The following is a 27,521-nucleotide window of genomic DNA, read 5'->3' on the forward strand; positions in this document are numbered from 1 at the left end:
ATGGCTATTGGCCAGTCTCAGGTCAGGAGTCTCATGGTGCAGGTTAGGGGGATGTTTAGTTGGCCATGATTCTGCCAAACTCCAACTCATTGCATGTTTTATTCGCTCTTTGATTCTCCTTTCCGTAACAAGAGCCGTATTATGACATATATGACCGTGAGTTGGATGGCAGAAACGCAAAAGCCGCTTCCCTCTCTACGAGGTGATACATCTCGACTGGAGATGACCAGCTTAAGAATCACCATATCACGCATAGAAAGAACAGTCAAAGACAAGAGTGGTCATTCCATAGTCATGGCATAACAAAGTAAGAAGAACGTTACTCGTAATCTATCCGCCACCATGCTCTACCCATGTCCGTTCCTGCTATTGTACAAGTCCCAATTCCTCTTTTGTAACTCATTTATCACCAGCGTCTGCCAGCATCTGAGCAATCGCCGGCTGAAACGCCGCAGCCTTTTTGAAATCTCCCAACCTCACGCGCATGTGGTCAAACGCCATGAGCACCTCGCCAGCTTCGCCCGCGTCTTCCCTCTTGAGAGAGTCAGACTTGACGTAGCGCTGCGAAAAGTGCGTGAGGAGTGTCCGTCGGGCCTTCATCTTGTGCGCGACGCTGAGTGCCTCTCCCATGGTCGAATGCTTCTTCTTCTTAGCATGAGATAGCATGTCGTCATCAAAGGTACACTCGTGGACGAGTAGGTGAGCTCCTTCGCATTCCCGCGCAAAGTCATCTGATGGACGACAGTCGCCCGAGTAGGCGATGCGAAGACCAGATGTGAGCTCAATCTCTGTAGCAAATGACAGCCAGCAGTGAGGTACGGCGACACGAGTGATGGAGCGAAGACCAAAGCTGTCGTCCTTAACTTCTCGGCGTCCTGTGTTGAACTTATCCGACTGGGAACAGCTAGGGAAGTGCAGGCGGTGGAAGCCAATGTCTTCGACCTGGGAGACCTCCTCGAGGAGGCCGCGATATCTTGATATACACGAGATGGCCAGCTTTGCGTTGCTGTCTTCCAAAGTGTGCTCATACCAGGCCTTGATGAAGCTGGGGACTCCCAGATGATGGTCGGCGTGGAGGTGGCTGATGACGATACACTTCATGTCTCGCAGAATATTTCCAGTTTCCTCGTCTCCAAATAACCGGCGGATCTGGCCAAGGGTACCTTCACCGCAGTCGAGAAGATAGTTTCCGATACCAGGGACGCGAATGAGCGTTGCAGAGACGTTGCGGTACTTTCCAGGGATCGAAGAACCAGTGCCGAGGGGGATGATCTCGGCATCACGGTTGGGAATGTCCTTTTCTTCTTCCTCGATTCGTTTTAGAAACTCGGGGTCAGAGGTCTCTTCCTGCGCCTTGCGTGCCAGATCCATAATCTCGTCACTGACAGACTGTGCTGCCTCGGCGAGGTTGGGAAAAGGGGCAACCGTTCCAGTATCGAAGCGAAGGCGAGGCATGAGCGACATCTTGCTGCCAATGCGGCCATGTTCGACTTTCAGTCCAGGAGGTATGTCCCCCTTGACCGTGTTGTCGTATTTGAGCAGAGTGAATCTCTCAGGGTCGATCCGCCGTAGCTTGGTCTGGAGCTCACTAGGCCCAGCCAGGGCAATCATGTTTGGGCATGTATCCTGCGCACAAAAGACGTGCTTCATATTGGGGTGCTCTTGAATGAACTGGTGGATCCTGGCATCATTAGCCAAGCCAGGGCCCAAGATCCAGTAGAGAGTAACGACGTTGGCCATCAACTCAGTGTTGGACCACTCTGGTCGCTCAAAGAAGGAATCCAGAAAATCGCGGGATTCTATGTCGGCAACGATGAAGCCGTTTCCAAGTTGCATCTCGCCCAAGACCATGTCAGGGGTCACAGTCATGCCATCTTTTCCAGTAACACTCTGACCCTGGGTCAGATGCTTAAAGTCGGAGACAGCGACACCAAGTTCTTTTGCTCTTGACGGATTAAATTTGCCACGGCGGTCGTGACACTTGACGAGATAGCACATGGACGTTTGGCTGTATATTGTAGGCGGGAGCGGTCGATGTGTGACGTTGATGAGGTCCGCTTTGCGATCGATAAGGCCTTCGTGCTCGGGAAAAATCCAGACAATCTCGTCTGGGTTGCTGATTTCTGTGCCATCGCCTGGCCTAGGGCCCTTGTATAAGCTCACATCGCCCCCTTTGCGGACAAAGACGGTATCTGTGGGTTTGACTTGGCTCAACTGCGTAGGGACCAAGACGCCATTGCCTTTGAGGTGACCATTAAACATGGTCTTTTCGACAAGAGTGGCAGCATATTCGGGGTCGGAGAGCTTTGCCAATTCCTTAAACTGTGCTGAGGAGGGGCTCAGATCTCCAACGATAGAACTCGATCGACGTCGTTTCTGCGGGCTACTAGAGCGCTCTCTTTGAACTGGAATGTTCCACACACGGATTGCGTCGTCCTGCCAATCGGGTTCGAGGTCCTCGATAGTCTTGGCCCTACGATCAGTCCTGTGCTCGTATGTGACCACAGAGACGGGCTGTCGTAGAATCACAGGTCGGCAGGCGGCCAAGCTGTGGCACAAGTTCTCACCACCGTGTATACCAATGGCCTCGAAAACTCCTGCCTTGACCGTCTTCTTTCCCTTTTTCTGTCTCTCCTCGTTTAGAATGGCCGTCTGTTCCCTGCTTGCCTCGAGTGTTCCGCCAACGGTGAGGATATAGCCAAAGAGACCTCCGACCTGGTCCCAAGACACACTGCCGCTGAGGAAGACATGCTCTGTGCTTCCCATGCCAAGTCTCCGACTGTTGAAGGCGCGCTGGGTGCCCTCGGAGGGTCGGCCGAAGACGTAGGCGCGCTTTTCATTGTGAACGAAGAGGCATGTGCCAGGAGTGTCCAAGGTGGGGACGGCTGCGATCTCGATAGAAGTCGCCATTGGAATATTGGCAGAGTATAGCCTAACTTTTGGAATTGGAGATGGAGGATTTGTCGAGGTCGCTAGGGGCCTGGTTTCAGGCAAACGTGGCTTGCGAAAGGCTCGAGACTTGGCCTTGGGAATCGGGGTTGTCGATTTCTGTCTGTAAAAGAATGAGGTTGTAGGTGGGGGAAGATATAGACGACGGTTAATAGATCCTTGAAATTGACACCCAAGACGCTGAGAACCCCATCTTTGCATGGAAAGAGTGCGAGGGGAGAATTAGCAATGCGGCGTAAGACGAAGCCACAATTGCTCTGACATGGCCGGTGAAGTCTTGGTAGTAGTAGTTCTAGTTCCAGGTGGGCAACTTTTTTGCGAGGACGCGGCCGAATGAGTCTTTTGCCGCGTCTGCGCTAACAAGCGCCTCGCGACGTCACATGCGCTAAACCCTGATCCCTGACACGTGCCTCTGCGGCTAAGAGATGGGGTTTATCATTATCTTCCTCTAAGTTACCTACCCTGAACAAACTCAGTTGCCAAAAGTACTTTATCTCTGCTTTCTGGTCAACAAGTTCTTGGTTTTGATTCTTTTATGACGATCTGGAACGCTTCTTCACTGGGTAGGAAGTTTACCTGCATTGTTATCGCGCTGACTGAAGAGCGACAGTCAGCGCGGGTTAAAAATGCAGTGCAAATCTGGTATTGGTTATTCCAACCAACCTGCCCAGGTGGAAACCAAGATTCATTTTAATGTATAATATTGCCATAGCATAGCGCAGCATTGTGGGAGCTTGGTGAATTGATTAATATCTAGCCGTGAATATTTTTACCTGCTAACCAACTAACTTATCATGAGCGTCTGCGACATCGGATACCACTACCCGATTAATAACCATGTCTAACTGCCGACTTGCTTTATCAGGTATTACCAATGAATCGATGCCGCCATCAATCACGAATCGTCGACCCTCTCTTCTCCACAACCAATCCTGATACCGTACCTAGCTAGGTAGGATTAAACGCCCGTTTCAATGTTCTCCTCCGTAGCCCGTCGACGTCCCCTTAACCTTTCACCCCGCCAAATACCCCTCACCACCACCCGCTGCTTCAACACATCACCATATTTCACAATGGCGGACCAGGTCAAGCGCAATCCTCACCCGGATTTCAAGGGCGTCGAGGCTTCTCGTCCAGATTGGAATAACGAGTCAAAGTTTCGTTACACAAAGACTGTCAACCCGGATTGGAAGTTTGGCGATGGCGCAAACAAGCTTCATGAGGGCGACGCGGGGAAGAAGCACGTCGCAATAGATCCCCATGAAGAGGGACGCAACCCTGGCTTCAACTACAAGTTTCTCATCTCTGCCATTACTCCACGACCTATTGCGTTTGTGAGCACGCGCTCTGCCGACGGGTCTTCGACCAACCTGGCGCCCTTTAGCTACTTCAATATGGTCAACCACGATCCCCCGCTGTTCGTCGTGGGCATCGCTTCCGGCCTGGGAAACGCCAAGGATACGCTGCGCAACGTGTCCGAGTCGGGCGAGTGTGTCATCAACATCATCTCGGAGCCCTTTGTCGAGGCTGCCAACTCGGCCAGCGCAAACGCCCCCTATGGCGTATCTGAGTGGGACATTTCTGGCCTCACCCCTGTGTACGATTGCGAGACGGTCAAGTGCGCTCGTGTTGGCGAGGCTGTCGTCAGTATCGAGGCCAAGCTTGACACTCTCAAGGAATATGACAGCCGCGCCCGTCCGGGCAACAAGTCTGGTACCATCGCCATCTTTGAAGGAACGAGGTTCTGGGTTAGGGAGGATGCCATTAACGAGGAGAGGAACCTCGTCGATCCCCAGGTGCTGAGGCCGATCAGCCGTCTGGGAGGCATCACGTATGGAAGGACCACCGAGGTCATGGAGATTCCTAGAGTCGACTTCGAGAAGGATGTCGGTGGGTTAGAGGGTGCTGAGAAGCTCAAGAAGCAAAATTCGCAATAGACTAGAGTTTTTATATATGGCTGATGACTGATAGAATAGAGCTAGACGGATTCGCGACCCATCACATGGAACCATTTCAGTGTGCAACACAGCTCTCGATTCAGTATCAAACCTCCAGTTCCTCTCCTGGAACGGACTCAAAGGATATCTCAGGAACAAAAACCGCCTCAGACAAAAGACAGCAGCGTACATATCAGAACAAATATCAGGTCATGCAAATCATGAAGCCAAAACCGAACCTATACCGCAAGCCGAACCTCATACAAGCCTATACCGAACCACATGCAACAACACATTCTTGTACACGATGCAACGCCGGAGAATGAACAAATCAAAAGAAAAAGCTCTGCCCGGGCTTGGAAATGACAAACTCGCAACCCAGCTGCGCCTCCTTTTCGTGCTCCAAGAGCTGCTCTAGGATTTGGTCGCCCACGTTGGGTCCATCATTTAACCGGTCCTTGACGTGTATGATGACAACCTTGAGCCCCTCGAGTTGTCTCATAGGTGCAGAAGTGAACGACTCGAGTTCCCTGAGGGTCAGCTCAGCTGTTGGAGTAGCTAGGTGCGGCGTCGGGGGTGTCTCAGGACCAGGATGCACGAGGTCGACCGATGAAGCCTTGATGGTGATGGTCTTTGGCGAGACGGGGTCCTCTGGTGAGAGATTGGCCAGTGAAGGATTACGGCGAGGGACTTCCTCGTTGAGACTGCCTACACGCTTGCGCTTCTTGGTATTGAGGAGTCGGTTACTACGAGCCTCAGCAACTTGAGAGGCCAGCGCACGCAGCTCCTGGATAACGTAGACAGGCTTGAGATGGCCGAATAGGCGGTCATCGCACTGCGAATCGTCATAGCTGCACTCGATAAATATGGCACGCAGGGAGCCTGAGTCGATCTTTGGTGCGGCTTCGTTCCACACCTGAAAGTTTCGGGGACTCAGTGACAGGGAGTCAGGTTCGACGTCACCAAAGATTAGAACCTCGCGGTGGGTTTTCTGGTCTTGGATAAAGTATGCGCTTGAATCGTAGACACATATCCGCTCCTGCTCGGTCTGAGGCGATCCGGGGCCAAATGTGGCTTGGCTGAGCAGACTCGAGGTTCGCTGGGGAGGTACTGGGTGGCTGTAGAGGTCGCGTCGTGGGGGTATGGACATGGAAGCATCATGGCTGCCGAATCGCGTCGAGGCACTCGAAGCTGAGCCCCTGTGGTTGTGCTTCTCGATGCAGTGGCCGTGGCTCACACTCCAGATTTTGACCTGAAGCCCGTCGGCGACCTCGACATAACCCCTGCCTTCACCATCACCAAGAGCAGGGCTTCCTCCCTCGACCAATCTCATAAAAGTAACCATTCCAGCGCCATTGTTCTCATCACTGAGATTAGGCCAGATGACATGGTTAAAGATGTGCGTCTTGAAGGCCTGGATGGTGCTGGGCAGACCGGCTAGCTTCTTGGGTCGGGTGCCTGGTAAGCCGGCCGTGTTGATGACGAAGCCAGCGATGTGATCGAGATGAGGGTGAGTAATGAGATATGTATCGACAAGCGACTGAGTGATGTGAGCGGCATTAGCTAGGATGGACGTATGAGGAAGCTCGATGCCGGAGAAGGGGCCTGAGGTGAGTGTGAAGGGGGCAGAGGGGGCTGGTGAGGGCGTCGCAGCCTCAATGAGATTGCATATCGATGAGAGATGAACACCGGCATCGACGGCGACGACAGAACCGCGATGCCAGTTTTGAGCGACGGAGCGGACCAAGAATGAAGTGACATTGGACTCGAGAGGTCCGCCTCCAGAACCCTATGATCTGAGGTTAGTAAATGTTGTCATGGCTCATGTTGTGAGGCTGAAATGATGGTGAATTGGTCCGTAAGCAATGCTTGAAACATGTATAGAACAGAGCCAAAAAGGATGAGAGACCAGGAGTGAAGGCCCGTTGAATCACATGTGATCCCTCCATTCGTCTGCCTGCGTCTGGCCTCCATCGCATCGCGGCAACGTCTTTGTATACTGCAAGCGACGAGACCCATGATATCATGGGTCAAAACAACAACGACGGCATGAGGAACAGAGCGCGAACAAACACCAATAAAAATACGTACCAACACAATCACCTGCAGGGCAGGTTCCATCTGATCCTCTCCCATGACGAACACAAGCAAAGAGAGTTGACGGATGACAATTTGAGAGATGGTTGACCCGACGGTTGGATAGCACAAGGCGAACAGTAACCAAGGTAAGGGTAAGGTTCCCCCGTGGGTTGGTTATCGACCCACTAAAAGTGCCCCGAGCGCCCTAGCAAGCACCTTCTGTAAGGTACCTACAGCGGTCTGCCGCACGGGCGCTGCACCTGGAGAGTTCCCGACCGCCTTAGCAGAAGACCCCGACTCGGACCGCCCACTTGGAGGGTGCCTCCACTTTCTCGGATCCGGAATTCCAGGCCTTGGCCGATCTGTAACCGACGCCGCAACGCCAATGAGAGAACGGTTCAAGCCTTTCTACCTCCAAGTTGAAGGAGGGAGGGACACACCGTGCACAACGGCCTGTAAATATTCTCCGATCCTCCGGGGGGTTGGTCGTCGAGTAATGAGATGGCTGCAAACCCCGTGACGCGACGCGTGAGGATGGGAACTGCTCAGCGATAATAGGAGAGATAATCGCCGGGCAATACCTAGCGCTGAAGCCCACTGCGGGTACAGGAAAAAAGGATAATGCTGGATGAAGCTATAGTAGTCGCTCGCTTCGCTTGCATCAGGCGACGCGCCGAGGATAAGGTAGTCCTGAGAGCCAAGGGAGTAAAAAAGGTCGGTTTTGCGTTTGGCGTGGAATCGAGATGTGGATATTGAGACGGGAGTGCCGATGCCACCAGCTGGTTGACTGATGGGAGATTGACAAGATGTTCAAGAGAAATGAAAGGATTGGAGAAAGAAGGAATACTCAAACTCTAAAAGAGGTTTGAAGGATGATTCAAAAGTCCATGGGCTTGAAGCAAAAGCAACGGGAAAGTCTTCAACGTCCCCCGGGAACACAGCTTCTTTTGAACTAGGTCCAGCCCTTCAAGCAAGCTATGCTATTCGACTACCTTGACCCTCGCACTTCGCCGATGCAGCATCCAGCCAGCAGGGGCGTTTTCTCTGGGCACTTTGGATGTCAAGCTACAGCTACAGCTCACACCGGGGCCTTGGATGGGCTCTCTTCTCAGCCTCCCCCGTTGCCACCGCCCTCTCCAACAAAGCTCTTGTTCAGCCCTCTTGTCCAACACCGAAAAGTCAAACCCCCAAAGCAGACAAAACGTCAGAAAACGATGTCATCAACAGCAGCTGCTCCCCCAAAAGCCCACAAGACAAAGCTCCCGGCTCAGCTCCCAGGCCGCAGAGCTGTCCTAGCGTGGACCTCATCCATCCCCCGGCGCCCCCCCATCTAGCGCCCCCCGGGTGTGAGACCCCCCCCTCCGCCCACTTCGGCGTTCCCGTGCCATGCACCAAAGATCTTCTCCCTTTGGGCCATTTCTCCCATTCCTCAAGAGGAGGTCCCCTGTCGAACAACTGTCAAGCCGTACGTATCACAGGCTCGGGAGTTGTGTGAGGTCCACTTCTTTTTCCCTGGGCATGGGCTTGAGCTTCTGCTTTCCCAGAGCTTGGGCCCGCAGGCTGCAGTCCGTCTGGTTGCACGTCCGTCCTGTGCTATCCATCACCCTGGCGGGATCCTCTCTCGTCCCGTCTTTGACAACGTATCGATCGATTCCGTAAGAGCACATGAGGTGAAAGAGGAGTCCAAGTGGAAAATCCCTCGGAAGAATCCGAGATCTGTGTCCTTGCCCTTAGTTGGCACGGCCTGAGTGGCTTGAGTCCTAGCTACCGTGTCTGTGTCACAGTCATCAGATTATTTTCAGACACAAAGAGTTGTCAGATCACGACTTAACCAAAGGGTTCTATTTGTAAGTTTATTGGTTCGAGTTAAAGCAAAGATAAAGATAGAATTCCTTTGACCTTGGATTCACCCTCTGCCACCCAAGGGTCAGTAGCAGGGTCAGCAACTTGGTCAACTCGCTTGCTTTGTCAAGTCTTCACACAACGTCGCCTATTGCATTGCTTATCGAGAGTCCACTCTTCAACTAGGACTGACCTTGATTATCTATGACTAAAGAGGAAGGTATACCTCCGTCAGGGCTCCAAACTCCGTGCTGAGCCAAGTCTAATGCATCTATGTATGCGTCTATCCACGTCCTATTAACAAAGAAACTAACCAACAGAAACAGAAACCTCCACCTTGGAGGGGGGGATCGAAAGAGGAAACAAAGAGGAAAGACTTTGGCTAACCAAGAGACGCCATGTACGCCATGCCGTTGCCCGTTGCCTATGCAGGACCCCTCCCCTTCATAACTCATGATCAAAGCGTCTTTGTCGAACGGCTTCTCCTGCCTGCAGGAGAGAAGCCTTCGAGTCATTCCCCACTTTCTGATGATGCCCATCACTTGATAGGAAAACCCGTCGTCACTGCCAACTTTGCAGCTCTCTAGGCAGCCGAACGCCTGGGGCCTTGTCTTGGACTCCTCCTCAGAGGTGCGCCCTGACCTTAACGCTCGCTGCTCTTGGACGCCACTGAGCCCCTCTGTCGCTTGCGCCGCGGTTTGCTGCCGAACAGGCTGTCTCCGTCATCCTCGAGATCGCTGGCTCGTCGCTTCCGTGATCTGGCGTTGACCTCTGGGCTCTGGGGCTCAGACCCAGGTTGAGGTTCGTCTACAGCAGGGAGGGCGAGTGTAAGTGAATCCAACTGCATCGGGGTTGGCACTCGCGGCGGTGGCATTTCCATAGGGGTTGACTCCTCAGACTTTGTCTGCGGCATCGAGTTTGACTTCTCTAACGGCGACAGTCCCTTAAAGTTCAAATCCCCAGACGAGACCATTTGCATATAGTCGTACACATCCGGCTCTTTCGATTGCTCTGGAGGAACAAAGCCTGACTCGCCTGCCTGCTCTGTCAGTTGCATCAAGTTTGGGTCCAGCTGCATGAGGTCTTGCGCCCCCTGCTGCATCAAATCCAGCTGCATCAAGCTCAGGTCCTCCTCGCCCGGCTGGACGTATTGCTCAAAGTTTGGAGCAACTGGTGTCGGCGTCTTGATTGGTGACTGCAACGGGCTATGGAGTGACCCCTTGAACACATCTTCCTGCACATGTTCCACAAGCTCGGAGTCTTGGGGCAGATCTTTCGGAGTGACCCATGTGAGGCCCTTCTCGTACGGGCTCCCAGTCTTCCGGCGTTTTGCGCCGGCGCGTTTTCTCGCCCTGATCTCTCTGCACCTTCGGGCGTAGACGCTCAGGTCACCCATGTGGACGTCGAGGGTGTTCCTATCCTCCTCGGCTCTGACTCTGTTGCGCTTGTCCCGACAGGTTTGGCGGGCGGTGACTTGGTTATCCAGATGATGCTTGACCAGGGTGTAAGTGAGCGAGTCTTGATGATCACGGGGGATCTCAGGGAGGCCTGGCAGGTTGTCCTGGATCGACATCCATGGAAGAAAGGCTCTGTTGACAATGGCCCTGTCGGTATCGCGGTTGATCGCCATAAGGTTCTTTTGCTCTTTGGGAAGGTGTCGATCGTCTGGGAATAGCTTTCTCTTGCGCCAGAACTCGTACGGGTCTACACACTGCTCGAAGCACCACAGGTGCATGCAGCCCGCAACCTTGAAGGGGTCCTTCCGCCCATCAGACGTGCGCTCATGGTACTCGTCAAAGACCACGCGGAGAAAACCAGGCCGGATGATCTTGGAGTCCACGGGACACTGGGCGTATCGACACCTTCGGTCACACTCCTGCTGCCGAGAGTTGGCCTGAGCGGGAGGCTGCTGGACAAAGATGTTGACGTCCCGAGGGCAGTGTTCTAGGTAGTGACGCAGCTCTGCGGCGCTGAGTTCCAGGTGATCAACCCATTGGCCCAAGGGCGTGTATTCGAAATGGGGACCACCGCCGTCTCTCTTCTTCCAGTTTTCCACGAGGGGTAGGGGATCTGTGTAGACAAAGCTTGGGTCGCAAGTAATGTCCCCCTTTAGCTTGAGCGCCCTGTTGTTCTGAACCTTTCCACCAGCCCAGCGAACAGGGGCAGCCTCGTCTTCTCGGCCTTGAAGATCGGAGGAATCTCTCCTCTTGCGCTTCTTGATATATCCTGTCTCCTGACCTTGAGCTGGTTGCTGATTCATAGGCTGATTGAGGAACGGGGCGAATCCGCCGAGGAAAAGTTGTTGTGTTCCGAAACGTTCTCCATCTTCTCCTTTCCAGTAACCGCGAATAGGCTGAGTAGGTGCATTGCGGTATGCTTTTTGCATATCATCGACGGATAAGTGGACTTGAGTAGGGGTAAGTTGCAGTTGCCCTTCATAGTTGGTGGTTTCAATCCAGGCGTTCATAGGAGTATACGACGGCCCATTACGCCCTGCTAGCCCGAAATCGGGGTAGATGTTGTTGGGTTGGTAGGGTCTTGGCTGAATATTGGGGTTGATCTGAAGAACCCGGGGGTTGATGGGATTATCGAAGTTGTTGAGATCATAGTTGAGACCTCCAGGACCAAATCCTGAGACACCCCCAGGCCCCATGCCAACGTCAATCCTGTCGCCAACACCCGGCGGTGCCTGCAGGAAGCCAGGAGCTGGAGGCTGTTGTGAGAGAGGCGCATTGCCTGGCACCCCCTGAAGTCCATCGTTGGTGACGGGTCTGTTTAACGTAGGTAGAGGGTCAAAATCTATGGTGTCTAGTTGTAAATCGTCAACGTTGACGTTAGCCAGATATTCTGATTGGGCCGCAGCCATGGTACCGTCCATATAAGGACCAGAGTTGTGGAGAGGATCCATGTTATCTCCCAGGCTCGTGATCACAATGCTGTTGAAGTCTTGAGGGTCGAACGATTGCGGCGCGGAAAACCTGTCAAATGTCTGGCAATCGTGGTTCAATGGATATATAGTGGGTATAATGAACGAAATGGACATTGATCAAGGATGAAGCATGAATATTAATACTGAGGCCGAGGACAACACGAGAACATGAGTCCAGATCTATGAACATTGTCTTCCTTTGGACCTTTGTTTCCAAGAATCCCTTAAAATACGAAGCAAAGAAACGCAGACCGTGTTCAGGATATACTGAACAAGGACTGAATCTCGGAAGAAGGTGTGGCACCTCTTTGTCTTTGTAGACCGGAACACCCAAGTGCGGGTGGGTAGTCCAGGTCATTGCACCATGTTCGTATTTTCGGAAGCAGATTAAAACCTGTGGCTTGTTAGCACTAAGAAAGATGAAAGCCAGCACGATGCCAAAGAAATTGGGAAGAAAGCGCTTCGATCAGGAGAGCTGTGCACGTTTTTCGACAGAAAGTTCCGAACAGGTCTGTGTTATGCGTGTCTCATCATAAAAGCAGGGAGGGAAGGGTAGTGAAGGTGTAAAAGTCAAGGCTTACCATATAATAGCAGTTTCATGAGCCAGATCCGAGATGGATCTGGCATGGTCGCTGTGGGCCTGTCATGGTGAGTTGAAGTGTCACGTTTGAGAGAGTAGATGAGAAGATTCTGCATGCTCTAAGCCCAATTACGCTTGTCCAAGTGGCGGATGAAAATTCATCATCTCGTCAGAGAACGAAGGAATTGGACCAGAGAATGCAGCTTTTCAAGGCCATAATTGATGGCCCATTGAAGGAGGCTGCATTGGAAGTGCATGAAGAGAAGTGTTGAATATTCGGTCGTGAGGTTTGAACAAAATTCAGGTATGAGTGGGGCCATGAGCCGGAAGAGGAGCTTCAATATTCCGAGCCCACCGATAGAACACGGAGGCTGGGAACAAGTGGAGGGCTTTTGCTAACTGTCGATATCCCTCGTGATGTTGGATCTCATTAAAGCTTCGAAACCTGTAGAAGGGATGATCTGAGACCGATAAATTGCTTCATTGTCTTGTTTGTCTTCAGTGGCAAAGAGCTCTGCAAAACGATTTCCCAATTGGGCCGATGGCTAACGGAGAGCTCGCCGATGACTTGTCCAAAGTCGTGTGATGAGTTCCGTGCCGCAATATCCCTGCAAACACGAGTTTCGAGGGAGGATATTCTTGGAAACAATCCAGATAATCCGTATCCTTCTCATGGGACCGTATTTCGGATTGCAACAGAGCTCATGCTAGGGAGGAGACGTTGGTTCGAATGAAGCCAAGAGTGGGCGAGCTCTCGAGACTTCAAGGGGTTGCAACCTCTCAGGGACTTTTAGTGGAGCTAGTGGAGGATGGAGGGGCACTACAAGGGAGTTTGAGTTGCTGGGCGGTCTCAGGAAGGTGCCGTCGGATGTCGTTCGCTCCTTCTCTGCTCAGTGACTTGTCACCCAATGGAACCTTCGCAGGTACGAAGGGCGGCGGCTAATCCAGCCCAGCCCAACCAAGGCAGGGGCTCCCCGCCTTGGTCCAACGGCGGGCGTGTTGGCCCTGCTGGGCGCTCCTGCCGCCAGAACCAAACCAGAACCTGAAAAGCAAGCGAATTGTCGCCCACCTCCCGCCCGGCCTGGCCTAACCTCAAAGACTTGGTTGCCATACCTTACGTCACGAGACCTTTTGCTGGCTCCTCCAGCTTGTGAGCCGTGGTTGTCCCTAATCCACCAAACCTCAACTTCCAGAGGCTGCATCGCCAACCTCCCACCATGGCCGAACTCAATCCAGAGCTCCAAGAGAAGCTTGAGGAGCTGGACCGTGAGCTTGAGGTTCGTTGGCGCCCCCGGCACTTCCGCATTCACCACCACCATGATCCCCTCTACCTCATGCGCTCCTCTACATCATGAGACGTGGCTAGAGTAGGAGATGTTCACATCGCTTGCTTGAGATACTTCTTGATAGAACCTGACTGACTTTACTTGATAGGAGGGAGATATTACACAGAAGGGGTGAGCTCCTCCATATGCACCCCGCGATCGCGTGTGCAGTGACCGCTAACCATATCCTTAGCTACCAGAAGCGACGAACCCAACTATTCTCCAAGTTCCTTGGTTCTCCTCCACCTCAAGTCGCTGCTTTGAGCGACTCTCAACCTGGCCTCCGCATACACTCCCCTGACGATTCGGCGCATCCCTCGAGCGATGGCCACCGAGCTGCTGCTTTCGCCGCCCTCGGCAGCGGCAGCGGCCCCATCCCCGACAGTCCAGATTCTCCCATGTACCGACCGTCATCAGCCTATGGACCGCCTTCACGCGCTTCGAACCCTCCCGAGCCGCCTCCCGACTCTCTCCTGCGACCAGGGGGCTCGATGGCTGGAGGCCCGACCGGCGCTCATCGCGACTCTCTCTTCTTCTCCCCCTCGCATACCGAACCCCAAACCCGAAGCGGAACCATGATGTCGGGCGACTATGCTTTCAGACCCGAGCAGCAAGGCACATATGTCGATCCGCAACAGCAGCAATTCCAGCAACGGCAGCAGCAGTACCAACAGCAACAGCAACAGCAACAGCAGCCTTATGATGGCAGAACGACGACACTACTCGACTCTCAAGGCTATTTTTCAGACTTTGCAGGGCAGCAGCACTATGAACAGGGTCAAACGGTCGAGTATGGGGGACCTCAACAACGATATTCCTCGAGCGATGCTTTCTCTCCCACTGCCGCGATGGCCCCTCCGATGTTGACAGCGAACGATCTACCACCCCCGGAAGTCCTCGAGTACCAGCTGCCTTTAGAACCGCGAGAAGTACCGTTCGCGATTCAAGACCCCCACGATGAATCCACGCCTATGTCCAAGTTTGACAACATCGCCGCTGTCCTGAGGCACAGGGGCCGGACAATAGCCAAAAAGCCAGCTTACTGGGTGCTGGACAGCAAAGGCAAGGAGATTGCTTCGATTACGTGGGACAAATTGGCGGCCAGAGCCGAGAAGGTGGCTCAAGTCATCCGAGACAAGAGCTCACTATACCGTGGTGACCGAGTTGCTCTGGTGTACCGAGATTCAGAAGTCATTGATTTTGCGATTGCGCTCTTGGGATGTTTTATCGCGGGTGTGGTGGCTGTCCCCATCAATGATTTGGAGGACTACCAACGTTTGAACACCATCCTTACCTCGACACAAGCGCATCTTGCACTGACTACCGACAACAACCTCAAGACCTTCCAGCGAGACATTACCACGCAAAAGTTGACCTGGCCAAAGGGTGTCGAATGGTGGAAGACGAATGACTTTGGCAGTTATCACCCCAAGAAGAAGGATGATATCCCTCCTTTGGTCGTGCCAGACCTGGCCTATATCGAGTTTTCGCGAGCGCCTACAGGAGATCTTAGAGGTGTTGTCCTGAGCCACCGAACAATCATGCATCAGATGGCCTGTTTGAGTGCCATCATTTCTACCATTCCCAGCAATGGACCTGGAGATACCTTCAACCCGTCATTGAGAGACAAGAACGGCCGGCTGATTGGTGGCGGCGCCAGTAGTGAGATTCTGGTCTCCTATCTGGATCCTCGTCAAGGAATTGGCATGATTCTCAGCGTTTTGCTTACCGTGTACGGTGGCCACACCACTGTTTGGTTTGACAACAAGGCCGTTGACGTCCCTGGCCTTTACGCCCACCTCCTTACTAAATACAAGTCGACCATCATGATTGCAGACTATCCGGGTCTGAAACGAGCTGCTTACAACTACCAAGAGCAGCCCATGGTGACTCGAAACTTCAAAAAGGGAATGGAGCCCAACTTTCAAATGATCAAGCTCTGCTTGATTGATACATTGACGGTGGACAGTGGGTTCCACGAAGTGCTGGCAGATCGCTGGCTGAGACCACTGAGGAACCCTCGGGCTCGTGAGGTTGTGGCACCGATGCTTTGTCTGCCGGAACACGGCGGCATGGTAGTTAGTGTTCGTGACTGGCTCGGAGGAGAAGAGCGCATGGGGTGCCCCTTGAAGCTCGATCTTGGGTCTGACACAGACTCAGAAGAGGGTGGAGAGAAGGAAGAGTCAGAAAAGCCTGCGCCCTTAAACGGCTTTGGAAGTCTCCTGGGTGGTGGTGGTACTACGACTACAGAAGAGGGGGCCAAGAATGAGCTCGGCGAGGTTCTGTTGGATCGTGAGGCGCTTAAGACCAACGAAGTTGTGGTTGTGGCCATTGGTGATGAAGCTCGCAAGAGAGCAGGTGACGACCCAGGATTGGTGCGGGTTGGTGCTTTTGGATACCCCATTCCGGATGCCACCCTTTCTGTGGTTGATCCAGAGTCAGGACTGCTGGCGTCTCCTCACTCTGTGGGCGAGATCTGGGTTGACTCGCCCTCTTTGTCTGGCGGCTTCTGGGCGCAGCCCAAGAACACGGAGCTAATTTTCCATGCTCGCCCCTACAGATTCGATCCCGGCGATCCCACACCCCAACCTGTGGAGCCCGAGTTTCTCAGAACCGGCTTGCTGGGCACCGTCATCGAAGGGAAAATCTTTGTCCTGGGCTTATACGAGGACCGCATTCGGCAAAGAGTCGAGTGGGTTGAGCATGGGCACGAAATAGCCGAGTACCGGTATTTCTTTGTTCAGCACATTGTCGTGAGCATCGTCAAGAATGTTCCCAAGATTTACGACTGTTCAGCCTTTGACGTCTTTGTCAACGATGAACATCTTCCCGTCGTCGTCCTTGAGTCGGCGGCAGCCTCGACGGCTCCTTTGACATCTGGCGGGCCACCTCGACAGCCAGACACAGCGCTGCTGGAGTCGCTGGCTGAGAGATGTATGGAGGTTCTTGTGACGGAGCACCATCTCAGGGTGTACTGCGTTATGATCACAGCGCCAAACACGTTACCCAGAGTTGTCAAGAATGGACGGCGAGAAATCGGTAACATGCTCTGTCGCCGAGAGTTCGATCTCGGCAACCTTCCATGCGTGCACGTCAAGTTTGGCGTGGAGCATGCTGTACTCAATCTGCCCATTGGTGTAGACCCCATGGGGGGTATCTGGTCGCCCCTGGCATCGGATTCGCGTGCCGAGTTCTTGTTGCCAGCTGATAAGCAATACTCAGGTGTTGATCGACGAGAGGTCGTCATGGATGACCGGACATCAACCCCCCTGAACAACTTCTCATGCATCTCTGACCTCATTCAATGGCGCGTCGCCCGTCAACCAGAAGAACTCGCGTACTGCACAATCGACGGCAGGGGTCGCGAAGGAAAGGGCGTGACATGGAAGAAGTTTGACACCAAGGTGGCATCCGTCGCCATGTACCTGAAGAACAAGGTCAAGGTGCGGCCAGGCGACCACATGATTCTCATGTACACCCACTCGGAGGAATTCGTCTTTGCCGTTCACGCCTGCATATGTCTGGGCGCAATCGTCATCCCCATCGCGCCTCTCGATGAAGGCCGACTCAACGAAGACATCCCTGCTTTCCTGCACATCGTGGCCGACTACAAAGTCAAGGCTGTGCTTGTAAATGCAGAGGTGGACCACCTGATCAAGATGAAGCCTGTGGCAAGCCATATCAAACAATCTGCCCAGGTTCTGAAGATCTCGATGCCCAGCGTCTTCAACACTACTAAGCCGCCAAAGCAGAGCAATGGCTTGAGAGAGTTGAGACTCACAATAGACCCTGCCTGGATTCGACCGGGATATCCAGTTATTGTGTGGACGTACTGGACTCCAGACCAACGACGCATCGCGGTTCAACTTGGACACGATACCATCATGGGCATGTGCAAGGTCCAGAAGGAAACCTGCCAAATGACAAGCACGAGGCCAGTCCTTGGATGTGTCCGAAGTACAACTGGATTGGGTTTCATTCACACATGTCTCATGGGCATCTACATTGGTACACCAACCTACCTCCTGTCGCCTATTGAGTTCGCTACCAATCCCATGTCCCTCTTTGTTACTCTGTCAAGGTACAAGATCAAGGACACGTACGCGACACCGCAGATGCTTGACCACGCTATGAACTCGATGCATGCTAAGGGATTCACCCTGCATGAGCTCAAGAACATGATGATCACATCTGAGGGTAGACCAAGAGTTGATGTATTCCAGAAGGTCAACCATCACTTTTCTGGGGCTGGATTGGACCCAACCGCCATCAACACCGTTTACTCGCATGTCCTCAACCCCATGATTGCATCAAGATCTTACATGTGTATCGAACCGATCGAGCTCTGGCTCGACACGCAGGCCCTGCGACGTGGCCTGGTTATCCCTGTTGACCCAGAGGCGGACCCCAGGGCCTTGTTGGTTCAAGATAGCGGAATGGTTCCCGTCTCGACCCAGATTGCCATCATCAACCCTGAGAGCCGACTGCACTGTCTTGACGGCGAGTATGGCGAGATCTGGGTCGACTCTGAGGCCTGCGTCAAGTCATTCTATGGTTCCAAGGATGCCTTTGATGCCGAGCGGTTTGACGGACGAGCCGTTGATGGAGATCCGAGCATCCAGTACATTCGAACAGGAGATTTGGGTTTCCTTCACAACGTCAGTCGACCGATTGGCCCCAACGGAGCCCTCGTGGAAATGCAGGTGTTGTTTGTTCTCGGAAACATTGGAGAGACATTCGAGATCAACGGATTGAGCCACTTCCCTATGGATATCGAGAACTCTGTGGAGCGGTGTCACAGAAACATCGTGACCAACGGCTGGTAAGTCCGACTCACTCATACAAAATTGATTGTACTAATAAAGATATAGTGCCGTCTTCCAAGCTGGTGGCTTGATTGTGGTGCTCGTCGAGGTCAGCCGCAAGCCCTACTTGGCATCTCTCGTCCCAGTCATTGTCAACGCTATCCTCAATGAACACCAGATCATTGTCGATATCGTAGCTTTCGTCAACAAGGGAGACTTTCCCAAGTCGCGTCTCGGAGAGAAGCAGCGAGGCAAGATCTTGGGCGGCTGGGTCAGTCGAAAGCTTCGCACACTGGCTCAATTCTCCATCCGTGATATGGACGCGGCTGAAGCTGGAGGTGTTGTTGACGGGATGGACCAGGCCAGAGTCTCCATGGTCAGTGTTCGAAGCGGAGGAAATCCTGCCCCTGGCTCTTCCAGTCTGAGGAATGCCGAGCAGGCTCCGCAGATTCCCGAACAGGAGGAATTCGAACAGCCACCTCCTCGTCAGTCATATGTTCCTTCACACAGCAACATCACAGAGACATCAGATGACCACGGGACACCAACGACCTACAAGGACTCGCACGTATACCCTGAGGTGGTGCCACAAGCCCCGGTGTCTCAACCCCCAGCTCAGCTCAGCCTTTCTCCCCAGGCAGAACAAGCCTTTGACGCGCCTGATTTCTCACACTACGGTGCCACTGAACCTGCGCAAGGTCCTCTACCAGCGCCAGGAACAAAGCCTGAAGTGCCACCTGGGGTAGGTCAAGCGCCACCCCAGATCCGACTACCAGGTGTAGATGGGCGAGAAGACATCAGCTTTTGGGGGCAACCAAACAGGGACTCTAACGACGAGGCCGACTGGACGGCGGACGCCATCATGCACATGAACCTTGCGGGCGGCATGAACCCCCGATGAATATAACGGCTATGGAACGACGGTAGGGGCATGCCACGATGGCGGAGTTGGGGCTGGGAACATCTAGACGTGTACATGCCGGATCCATCTGTACTTTGATAGCTTTGAGACGTGTTGGATGTGGTGATGGGACACGGCTGCTACATGTCTAGTTACATTGTTTTGAAGACTATTTCTCCTTTTTGAGGTGTAAGACGAAAAGAATTATGAAGAACTGTGTTACTACCACCAACCCTTCCCATCTAATACGCATGAAGGATGAATCAAGGAAGGGCTGTGAAATGGTCTGGATGGGAAAGGACATGAAACGCTGGAATTCGAAGATGAGTTATTCGCGATTGCCATGTTAATTTAACCAAAACACCAAGAAAAACATCATGAATAATAGGCCCAATGAAAATAGGCAAAAAGAGCAAAAAGAGAACCAATCGACGTGGGCCTGATTCGAACAGACGCCTCCGAAGAGAATAGATTTCTAGTCTATCGCATTAGACCACTCTGCCACCACGCCTTGTGATTGGATGATGAAGCGGTTGGATATTTCGGCCTGTGAGTGCTTGCGTTGAAAGGATGTCGATAGTTGATGACCATGATACAATTCTCAATGATAGAATAACGCCGTGAAACACCGAGAAGTAACCCTTGGTTGATGACACTTTTCCGCTTCCGTGATCAGATGAATGTTCTACCTTTTTTCATCTTCATCTTCCTCATCTTCTCGCTCCGTGGACAACAAGCGCGCCAATATATTCAGCCCCTGACTTGGAATCGACGACAGCCGAGGAGCCAAATTCCAGGATCTCTTCAAAGAGTACAAGACGGCGGGCAAGCTCAACTGGCCAACTTCAACATCCCTCTCCTAATGCCAACAGCAACAATCAAACATCAATGGAAAAGACACCAGTCTTGCATCTTGAAAACATCCAAGTGGCCTCTCGGATTGTACGTGTTTATTAGGAGAATTCCTTTCATAACTACCTCTTCCTCCTCTTTCTTTCCATGTCAGCGAGGGCTTGCTTCACAATGCCCTCGGCCTCGGCGATGACGTCGCCGCCACGCCGCCAAGTGTACAGAGCTACTCCCAGCCCGTCTAACTGCTCGTGTGCCCTCGCCAATCTCCTCCTCCATAACTCTAATTTCTTGTTGACCGCCTGAGGCCCCAAGGTGGGAGAGCCTCCGGTTGGGGTGTTGCCGTCAGACCGGCTGCCAGATCTGGCAGTGCCAAAGGATGGTGGCCCGTTTGTCGGCGGGGGTAGAGGTTCGTAATCTACATCTAAGTTTGTTGTAGTCTGAGTACGGCGTGGCGGAGGGCGAGGACCCGGCTCCGTGATGTTGGATGGCGTAGCACGCCTTCTTGGGGGAGGTGGAGGGGGACGATCAGCATCGTACGCAGCAGGTCTATTGCGCGGCTGTGCTGGGATCTTAAAGCCGCCACTGTTGCTGCTGCCCATACTCTGCTGGGAAGAGTTCTGGATCTGCGATAGCGGGTGTGGTGCCGTGGGCTCTCTGACTTGCACAATGGGCTTCCTAGGCGGAGGAGGCGGGGGTTGCTCCTCGGAGTTCTGTCGGGAGAGCCCAAGTCCAGCGACTCCCTTGTTCAACTCAGTGATAGACTTGGCGCTTCTAAGGGCTGCAGGCTTGGCTGGTCTAGGCGGTGGAGGCTTACGTCCACCAAGAAGATCGGTTGTGCTGGCAGTCTTGGGGACGCTCGAGTTCCGAATCTGAGCGAGAGCGGCAGAGCGATCCACCGTCGTCTCCCCAGGTTCATCAGAAAAGTCGATCAGGGTTCCCATGGTTGGACCCGCGGATGGCCTCCTTTCTCGGAATGCGCCTGGTACTAGGTTCTGAGATGAAGCATTTCGCGAACCATCGTATGCGCTTGGAGTCCTTGACCGATTAGGATCAAAGCCAGGGTCAAAGAAGGGTGTCTCTTCCGGTGTCGTCACATCTCGGATGAAGACCGCGAGAATACGGCCAGGATTGTTCAGAGCAAGCTCTGTGTAAACCTCCAAATCAGCCTCTCCGCTATCACCTACGAGAATGAAGCTCCTCTCAGGAAAGTCCCTGAGTAGCCGAGTTAGGGTTGATCGCTTTCGTTCAGCCACTGGCTCAAAGATGCCCTGCAGCATACCGCTGTATTGCTTCAAGTGAAGGGATCCTGGAGGCAGTCCGTGGAGCTTGAAGAAGCTAGCCAGGACTGGGAAGAGCTGCCATGGACTGTTTGAGCAGTAATGAATGCTGACGCCAAGCTGGTACATGCGATTATACCATTCCCTCACGCCTTCAACCGAAAGCTCAGACAAGTCGCGTACAAATGTGTTGCGGAAGATCTCCTTGGCGCCCCCTGAGATGTTGGACTTCTTGACAGTGTCGTCAATGTCACTGATCAGGCTGACTCCATAAGGCTCGATGAGCTTGATCTCCTGGGTCGCCGATAGGTCCTCGCTAGCCAGAACTCGAACATGTGTTGGTACAAAGTCTAGCGCAGCGCGGATGATGAAATGCCCTGCATCGTTGGTCATGACAGTTCTTGACTGAGACTTGGTGTCGTTGTAGAAGAAGAGCGTGATGGGGAGAGCAACAGAAGGATTCGTCATGAATGGCGCTATTCGCGCCATGAGATTTGCATTGGCGAGTGCCAGATCCGCTTCGCTCATCTCAGTCGTGGATGTCGAGAAAGTCCTGGCTGGCATCGTTGGACTTGATGGAGCCGAGTCTGGGGACTGATTCCCACTCTTTGAGCGAGGAAAGTAGAAGCTGTCCGTCTCTGGGTCGCTGTTCTCCTGGGGTCTCTCACTGTAGCCTCCGCGATAGGCCACGCGCTTCTCTTGCTGTCCTAGTCGTTCAATGCGCCGCGCCTCATGCTCGATCTTTTCCCGCTCCCGCTGCTCCTCGTGCATCTGATGAGTTCGAGCAGGTCCGGTGTTGAGATTGTAAGACTGATCGGCCCTAGGAGCTGGGATACCGCTGAGCTGCCGTGCCAGGCCAATCAATATTCGATTCCTCCGTGTCATTGGTCCCGTATGAGGAGAGTAGATCCAGCCTCGAACGTCGACGTCGACGATGGCATTCTCATCCTCGTTCCTCTCCCATTCTTGCCTCCAGAAGTTCTCGTCTCTGATACTTCCATGTGCAGCTTCTGATTGGTGCATCGCTGTCTCGCCCCAGTCTCGCTTTGTATGTCGTTTCGCGTATGAAGGGAAAAGGACCATCTGATCGTCGCCCTGAACTGTGATGGCGACATCAGGGAAGGCCCCTGGAATGTGTATCCGGCCGTGGTTCTCATATGTCCCGTCCATACCTCGCGCCCTAGTCTGGGCGTATGATTCCTTGATCTCGGTGACCGCTGCCTGGCCGCTCCTGTACAAATTGCCCGCCATGGCGGCCAGCCGTTTCCTTCGGTATCCTCTCTCCCGATCCGGGCTGGTAGCCCGGTCCGAGCCGTAGCCCGTCATACTCCCTCCGATAGGCGGCATTCTGCGTGCCACGAGACCCTTGTGCCGGGTCCTGGCATGCTTGACCGGTCGATGTGCTTGCTGACCCAGCCACAGTCGTCTACCCTGCCTTGCGACGATGTCTACGATTCGAGATTTGTCGGCGCGCCGACGCTGGCGCTCAACTATATAACGGTAGACCCGTGACTGAAAGTTGTGCTTCAGGTAGGGAAGAGTATTGAGGTGGAAGTTGAGTAGTCGCTCGCGATATCGCTCTCGGACGGCACGTGGGAAGAGGAAGCGCAGGAGGCTCTGCTTGTGGCGCGGATGAGGGCGATAGGGGCCGAAGAACCTGAACGGAGCCACCTTGTCGACTAGTCCTCCCTAGACGGGGAATCCGATTTATATGCGAGGATGTACGTCTCTGGACGGCGGGCTCACGATGACGGTCCGGCTGACGGTGGGAGAAGACGAGCTGGGTGGATGCGACGGGCGACGGGCTCGTCGCAGGCGGGCGCGTCTTCTGACGGGGGCGTTTTCAGCCTGACACGACGGTCAAAGATGACTGGTGCACATGATTCGAGTCTGCCCGGCGGGTTTTGGAGGTCTTGAAGATAGCAATGTTGGTCTCAGCAGGATGGTGAACTCGTGACCTCCAGCTGCCTGGAATGGAGAGCAAGGCGCAGCCGAGGTGGGCGTTGGACCTTACGTCATCAAACTTGAACTTGCATATTCTCCTCCAAGGGTAAGGCATAATAATAATGACAATAATAAATAAACCTGAAGAAAAGAAGATGTTTTCTTTTTATTTCTTATTTAAATGAATTTCTTATTTAAATGAATTTTATTTAAAGTTATGTATAATATTGGAGAGGAATTAGACCTTGGTCACTGTTATACTATACTCGGTTACTAGTATTTCGTTTATTTCTTCAACCCCGTGCGCAGGTAGTTAACCTACAACTGCACATGACAAGAGGTTTCAGCATCTTACACCCTATGTTTATTTATATCGTATGTCATAGGTCGCATAGTTTCCTTCGTATTGCGGACTGTGCGCTTCTTGTCTCATTATAACCTGGTTCCCGTGCGCCTTTCTTGCCGTGTTATCCAGGAGCATTCACAGGAAATGGGACAGTCAGAATTCCACTCAACTCTCATTTGTTCCTCACCGAAATGTGGCGAAATAGTTGTTTTTGTTTGTCTCTTGTTCCTTCTTAGCAACCATCTCCGAGTCACTCACCAAATGATGGGGTGAATGGCCCTGGGACATAGTCCTATGCCTTTCCCTAGCGCTCTGAGCGCAATGATCTAGGCCCATCTCTCAGGTTCCCAGACATTTCGGTTCACGTATGTGCACTAATACACCCCGAGTGCCTTTTGGAGGTCATTTACCGCGTGAAACAATGGATGAAGCGGACGCCAGCACTCCGCTCAGTTCTTCATGCAGACGAAAGAAGTAAATATGACACCAATGGTGGAAAGCAAAATAGGGGTTAACTCCCTTCAAAAACCTCTCTCTAAATTATACAGTTATTTATAGAAATGATAAAAGGCATATCATAAGACTTAGAAGGCAATACTCTTAAAATCGTATTTACTGTTTGTTCATTTTATTACATTATTGTGGCCACCTGTAGAGGAGGATAAGCATGTACTAACTAGCCTAAATGTGTTCCGGAGCAGCTGCTCGGGCAATATGTGGAGGGAGAGGTCCAAAATTAATACTGCTCTCCAAGGTCATTTCCAGAAGTGGTAGGCCCCTTAGGGTTAGGGGGAGTTTCTGACTCCTTTTTCATCTCACCTCTGAACACGGTGTGGCGCGAACGATGTGGCTCAAGGACTCAATTCGAGAACTCCATTTTGAAGAAGAATAATGAATGGAAGAACAAATGTTGAAAAGACCAGAGCATTCTGTAAACAATGCGTTTGCTTTGGCCAGTCCAAGGTTGGAGTAGTCAATCGAGGTCCTTGATAACCCGAGGGATCTGGGCCGTAAGATCCTAGCCAACCATGATGTTATTCCTAGGGGAAGGTACTTGTGCCTCGCTAATTGATGGAAAAGATTGAATCTAGACTCTATTGCTATGTTGAGAACTTCTAGGAGAAGTCTAGGAGGGCTAGGAGAGGTGTTTCCGGTCGACAGGCGACCAGCACCTTGGATCCACTCCGTCAATGATGGCCAGTTGCACCGGATGCATTTGGCTTTGCAAGCATCATAAAATTTCGCGATCCAAATTACTTGGTAGTGAATTGACTGTCAGCCTGCCTTGTTGCTGAGCGTCAGGATGGCGAGGGGGGTGCCTGCAGGTGGGTTCTCGAGGTATTAGGTGCTCTGGGTGCGGTCCCAAAGCTGCCCTGGGGATATCAATTACCGCTCTGCACCTTTCACTTAATCAAAAGGGTCAAAAGCTGGCAGAGGAATGCGCTGTGCCGTGGAAAGGCGCAGCCCTGCACGGTAGGTAAGTTTCCAAGAGCTGGGCCGGAAATGACACCCTGGTATTTCTTAATCGATGAGGAAAAGTGCAACGAATGGGGCAAAGGATGAACCTGACTGTAGTGAGAACCAGCTGAAAGTACAGAGAGAAGCTCAATTGAAGAGAGTGTTGGTCATGTTGCTGCAAAACTCTGGGCAGGTCTCAGAGGTATGTTGTTCCTCGGTACATTACCTACCGATTCAGATGGCAGAATGGGCTGTTTCTTGCTGTTAAAGGTAGAAGAAATGATATCGAAAGGCTAAATATCCCTTTATGCAAAGTGTTCATTGAGTAATTTCTCATTTTTGCGGGCTTCAAGACAATGTTGTTTCCCACCGGATGCCTCCTGGCGTAGGGCTTTATTCCGCATTTGATCAATGTACCAAAACCATTCGGCAAGAAGCACTTATTTAAATCTATGATAAACCAGAAATGACCAGTCTCGCTCTAAATCGGCGTATCAGCGATGGGATATGGTGTTATGCATCCCTCATTCACGAACGGAGCCAGATGAGTAGAGGACTGTCTACATTCGTCATGAGAGCCTATGTAACATTTCCCATGGATAGTGAATTCATGGCTCCTTGGTAGCCAGGCGAGAAAGTGACAGAGGCCCTGGGAGAGGTGGGGGGAAGGATACATGGTGGCCCTGTCTGCTAGGACTCTGAACTACAACTTTCATCTCGATGGTTGCGAGTATCAAGGGAGTATCCGTGATCATTCAGCTCTGTGAATTACGTCTTGTCAATGCAAAATGCCGTGCCCAAACGAGCTGCAGATAGACGCATCACATTGTGGTGGCAGCCCAGTTGTGCCGTGCCTTGTTTCCAATGACACTCTTGGCTGATGCCGTCGACTCTGGGTTCAAGCCAGTAAGTGTCCCTGTATTCGATACTTTGACGCAAACTCATCACGATATCAAGTCCAACAGCGACGACCACGTACCCCATGTGTTGCTTGTCTTATTGACAACCCATCAGATGCGTTCCACACCACTCCCTCTCCAGCTCTTCCCCTTTCCCGTCTGTCTCTCAACAGCGCCGCCGCATCTATCCCGTCTCTGTCAGAGACGGTTAGAGATGCGTATCGCCTGCAGTTTCCGCTCTTTAAATCGCTCACACCATCTGCTCAAATCTCGGTTTCTTCCGCAAGAGTCCACACTGAAAACATCTCTTGGCCCTTCATCGCACCTTCCTGGTTCGAAGCGCTCCACCTGCGTCTTTGCCTTGGCGTGTCGTCGGTGGACGCTGATACCTGCTTGGTGGAACTGCCATGCTGATGCAAGGAGAGCTGAGGTTTCCGCCACTTTCAGACCTGTCATCGTCTGTGATGCGAGACTGACGAGGATATTGATAATCCACAGCTTCTACCGGCTTCCCCGATACCGCCCACACGTCTTAGATCTCGGATGTCTCTGATGTCCCAAACACCGAGATATGGAGACTCTTTCGTCAAGGTAGTGATCCCCCGGCTGCCAAGGAAGTCATCACATGGTACTGCAAAGTCACCACCGGATACTCTTCAAAGTACGCAAGGATGAAGTCCAAACAAGCAAACGAAACAGAGTTTGATCTTCACATTCCTTGCCCATCTTGAAAACGAATGTCATGGTGGAGTGGCATCCTTGAATGCATCGTGATGGTGGAGTGGACTGGGCTTGATGCGTTCAGCCCGGCGCTTAAATGGAAACAAGGCTCTGAACAGGGGCATAACAGTCAAACGCTTGGAACTGACAAGAAAGCATATTAGTCTGTAAGCTTGTAAACAGTTCGTGCTAGTAACTGCATAACCGCAAGACTAAAAGGCTAATGCATACAAGCTTCCACGCCACGGTTCCTTCGATCAAGAGACTCGAGGCAGCCGGAGAAAAAAGAAGGTCTCAAACACACGTCAAACTGAACAAACTTTAGGAGCGCCAACAACGTTGGCCTACCAGCTCCATTAGGAATACAAGTCTCACCACGGATGAAAGAGGCTTGCGACCCGCGTTTCTAGACCCGTATAGCCTCCTGTAAGTAGCTGAATACGAATCTACCTGCGTACCTTGACCAAACGGCGGAGTGCCAGGGGTGAAAGTGGCGACTATCCCGGCGCGGGCCGGCGGGAACGGCGTGTGCCGAACCACGTCGAGCTTAGCTCTCGGAGGAAAGAGAGAAAAACGTCGAGAGGGATGGTGGGATCTATGACGAACCAATCATGATGTCTATGGTAATGGAGATCTGGAATGCCGTTCTGAAATGTGACGAGTCTAGATCGAGAGAAT

General features: G+C 52.6%; 6 protein-coding genes across 6 annotated transcripts; 2 read left to right on the forward strand and 4 right to left on the reverse strand.

Annotated features, from left to right (window-relative positions):
* Positions 1 to 399: 399 nt before the first annotated feature.
* NCS54_00602000 (Ribonuclease Z) lies at positions 400 to 3,150 on the reverse strand (the record flags this gene model as incomplete). The annotated part of the gene is made up of 1 exon (XM_053151497.1): positions 400 to 3,150. One exon carries the CDS (start codon positions 3,148 to 3,150, stop codon positions 400 to 402), a length of 2,751 nt encoding a protein of 916 aa, XP_053007472.1.
* Positions 3,151 to 4,022: 872 nt separating this feature from the next.
* NCS54_00602100 (Flavin-Reduct domain-containing protein) lies at positions 4,023 to 4,886 on the forward strand (the record flags this gene model as incomplete). Its single annotated transcript, XM_053151498.1, has 1 exon — positions 4,023 to 4,886. The coding sequence occupies one exon, from the start codon at positions 4,023 to 4,025 to the stop codon at positions 4,884 to 4,886; it is 864 nt and encodes a 287-aa protein (XP_053007473.1).
* Positions 4,887 to 5,217: 331 nt separating this feature from the next.
* On the reverse strand, positions 5,218 to 7,022 carry NCS54_00602200 (Hypothetical protein; the record flags this gene model as incomplete). The annotated part of the gene is made up of 2 exons (XM_053151499.1): positions 5,218 to 6,675; positions 6,978 to 7,022. The coding sequence occupies 2 exons, from the start codon at positions 7,020 to 7,022 to the stop codon at positions 5,218 to 5,220; spliced, it is 1,503 nt and encodes a 500-aa protein (XP_053007474.1).
* Positions 7,023 to 9,450: 2,428 nt separating this feature from the next.
* On the reverse strand, positions 9,451 to 12,363 carry NCS54_00602300 (Hypothetical protein; the record flags this gene model as incomplete). Its single annotated transcript, XM_053151500.1, has 3 exons — positions 9,451 to 11,785; positions 12,100 to 12,130; positions 12,318 to 12,363. The coding sequence occupies 3 exons, from the start codon at positions 12,361 to 12,363 to the stop codon at positions 9,451 to 9,453; spliced, it is 2,412 nt and encodes an 803-aa protein (XP_053007475.1).
* A 1,170-nt stretch (positions 12,364 to 13,533) lies between these two features.
* NCS54_00602400 (DMAP1-binding domain-containing protein) lies at positions 13,534 to 19,347 on the forward strand (the record flags this gene model as incomplete). The annotated part of the gene is made up of 4 exons (XM_053151501.1): positions 13,534 to 13,593; positions 13,751 to 13,773; positions 13,835 to 18,463; positions 18,513 to 19,347. 4 exons carry the CDS (start codon positions 13,534 to 13,536, stop codon positions 19,345 to 19,347), a joined length of 5,547 nt encoding a protein of 1,848 aa, XP_053007476.1.
* Positions 19,348 to 20,321: 974 nt separating this feature from the next.
* On the reverse strand, positions 20,322 to 23,535 carry NCS54_00602500 (DUF2183 domain-containing protein; the record flags this gene model as incomplete). Its single annotated transcript, XM_053151502.1, has 3 exons — positions 20,322 to 23,165; positions 23,223 to 23,324; positions 23,491 to 23,535. 3 exons carry the CDS (start codon positions 23,533 to 23,535, stop codon positions 20,322 to 20,324), a joined length of 2,991 nt encoding a protein of 996 aa, XP_053007477.1.
* Between the last annotated feature and the right edge of the window lie 3,986 nt (positions 23,536 to 27,521).

Source organism: Fusarium falciforme, chromosome 4, assembly GCF_026873545.1.
Source record: "Fusarium falciforme chromosome 4, complete sequence".
In the NCBI taxonomy this organism is placed as follows: Eukaryota; Fungi; Ascomycota; class Sordariomycetes; order Hypocreales; family Nectriaceae; genus Fusarium; species Fusarium falciforme.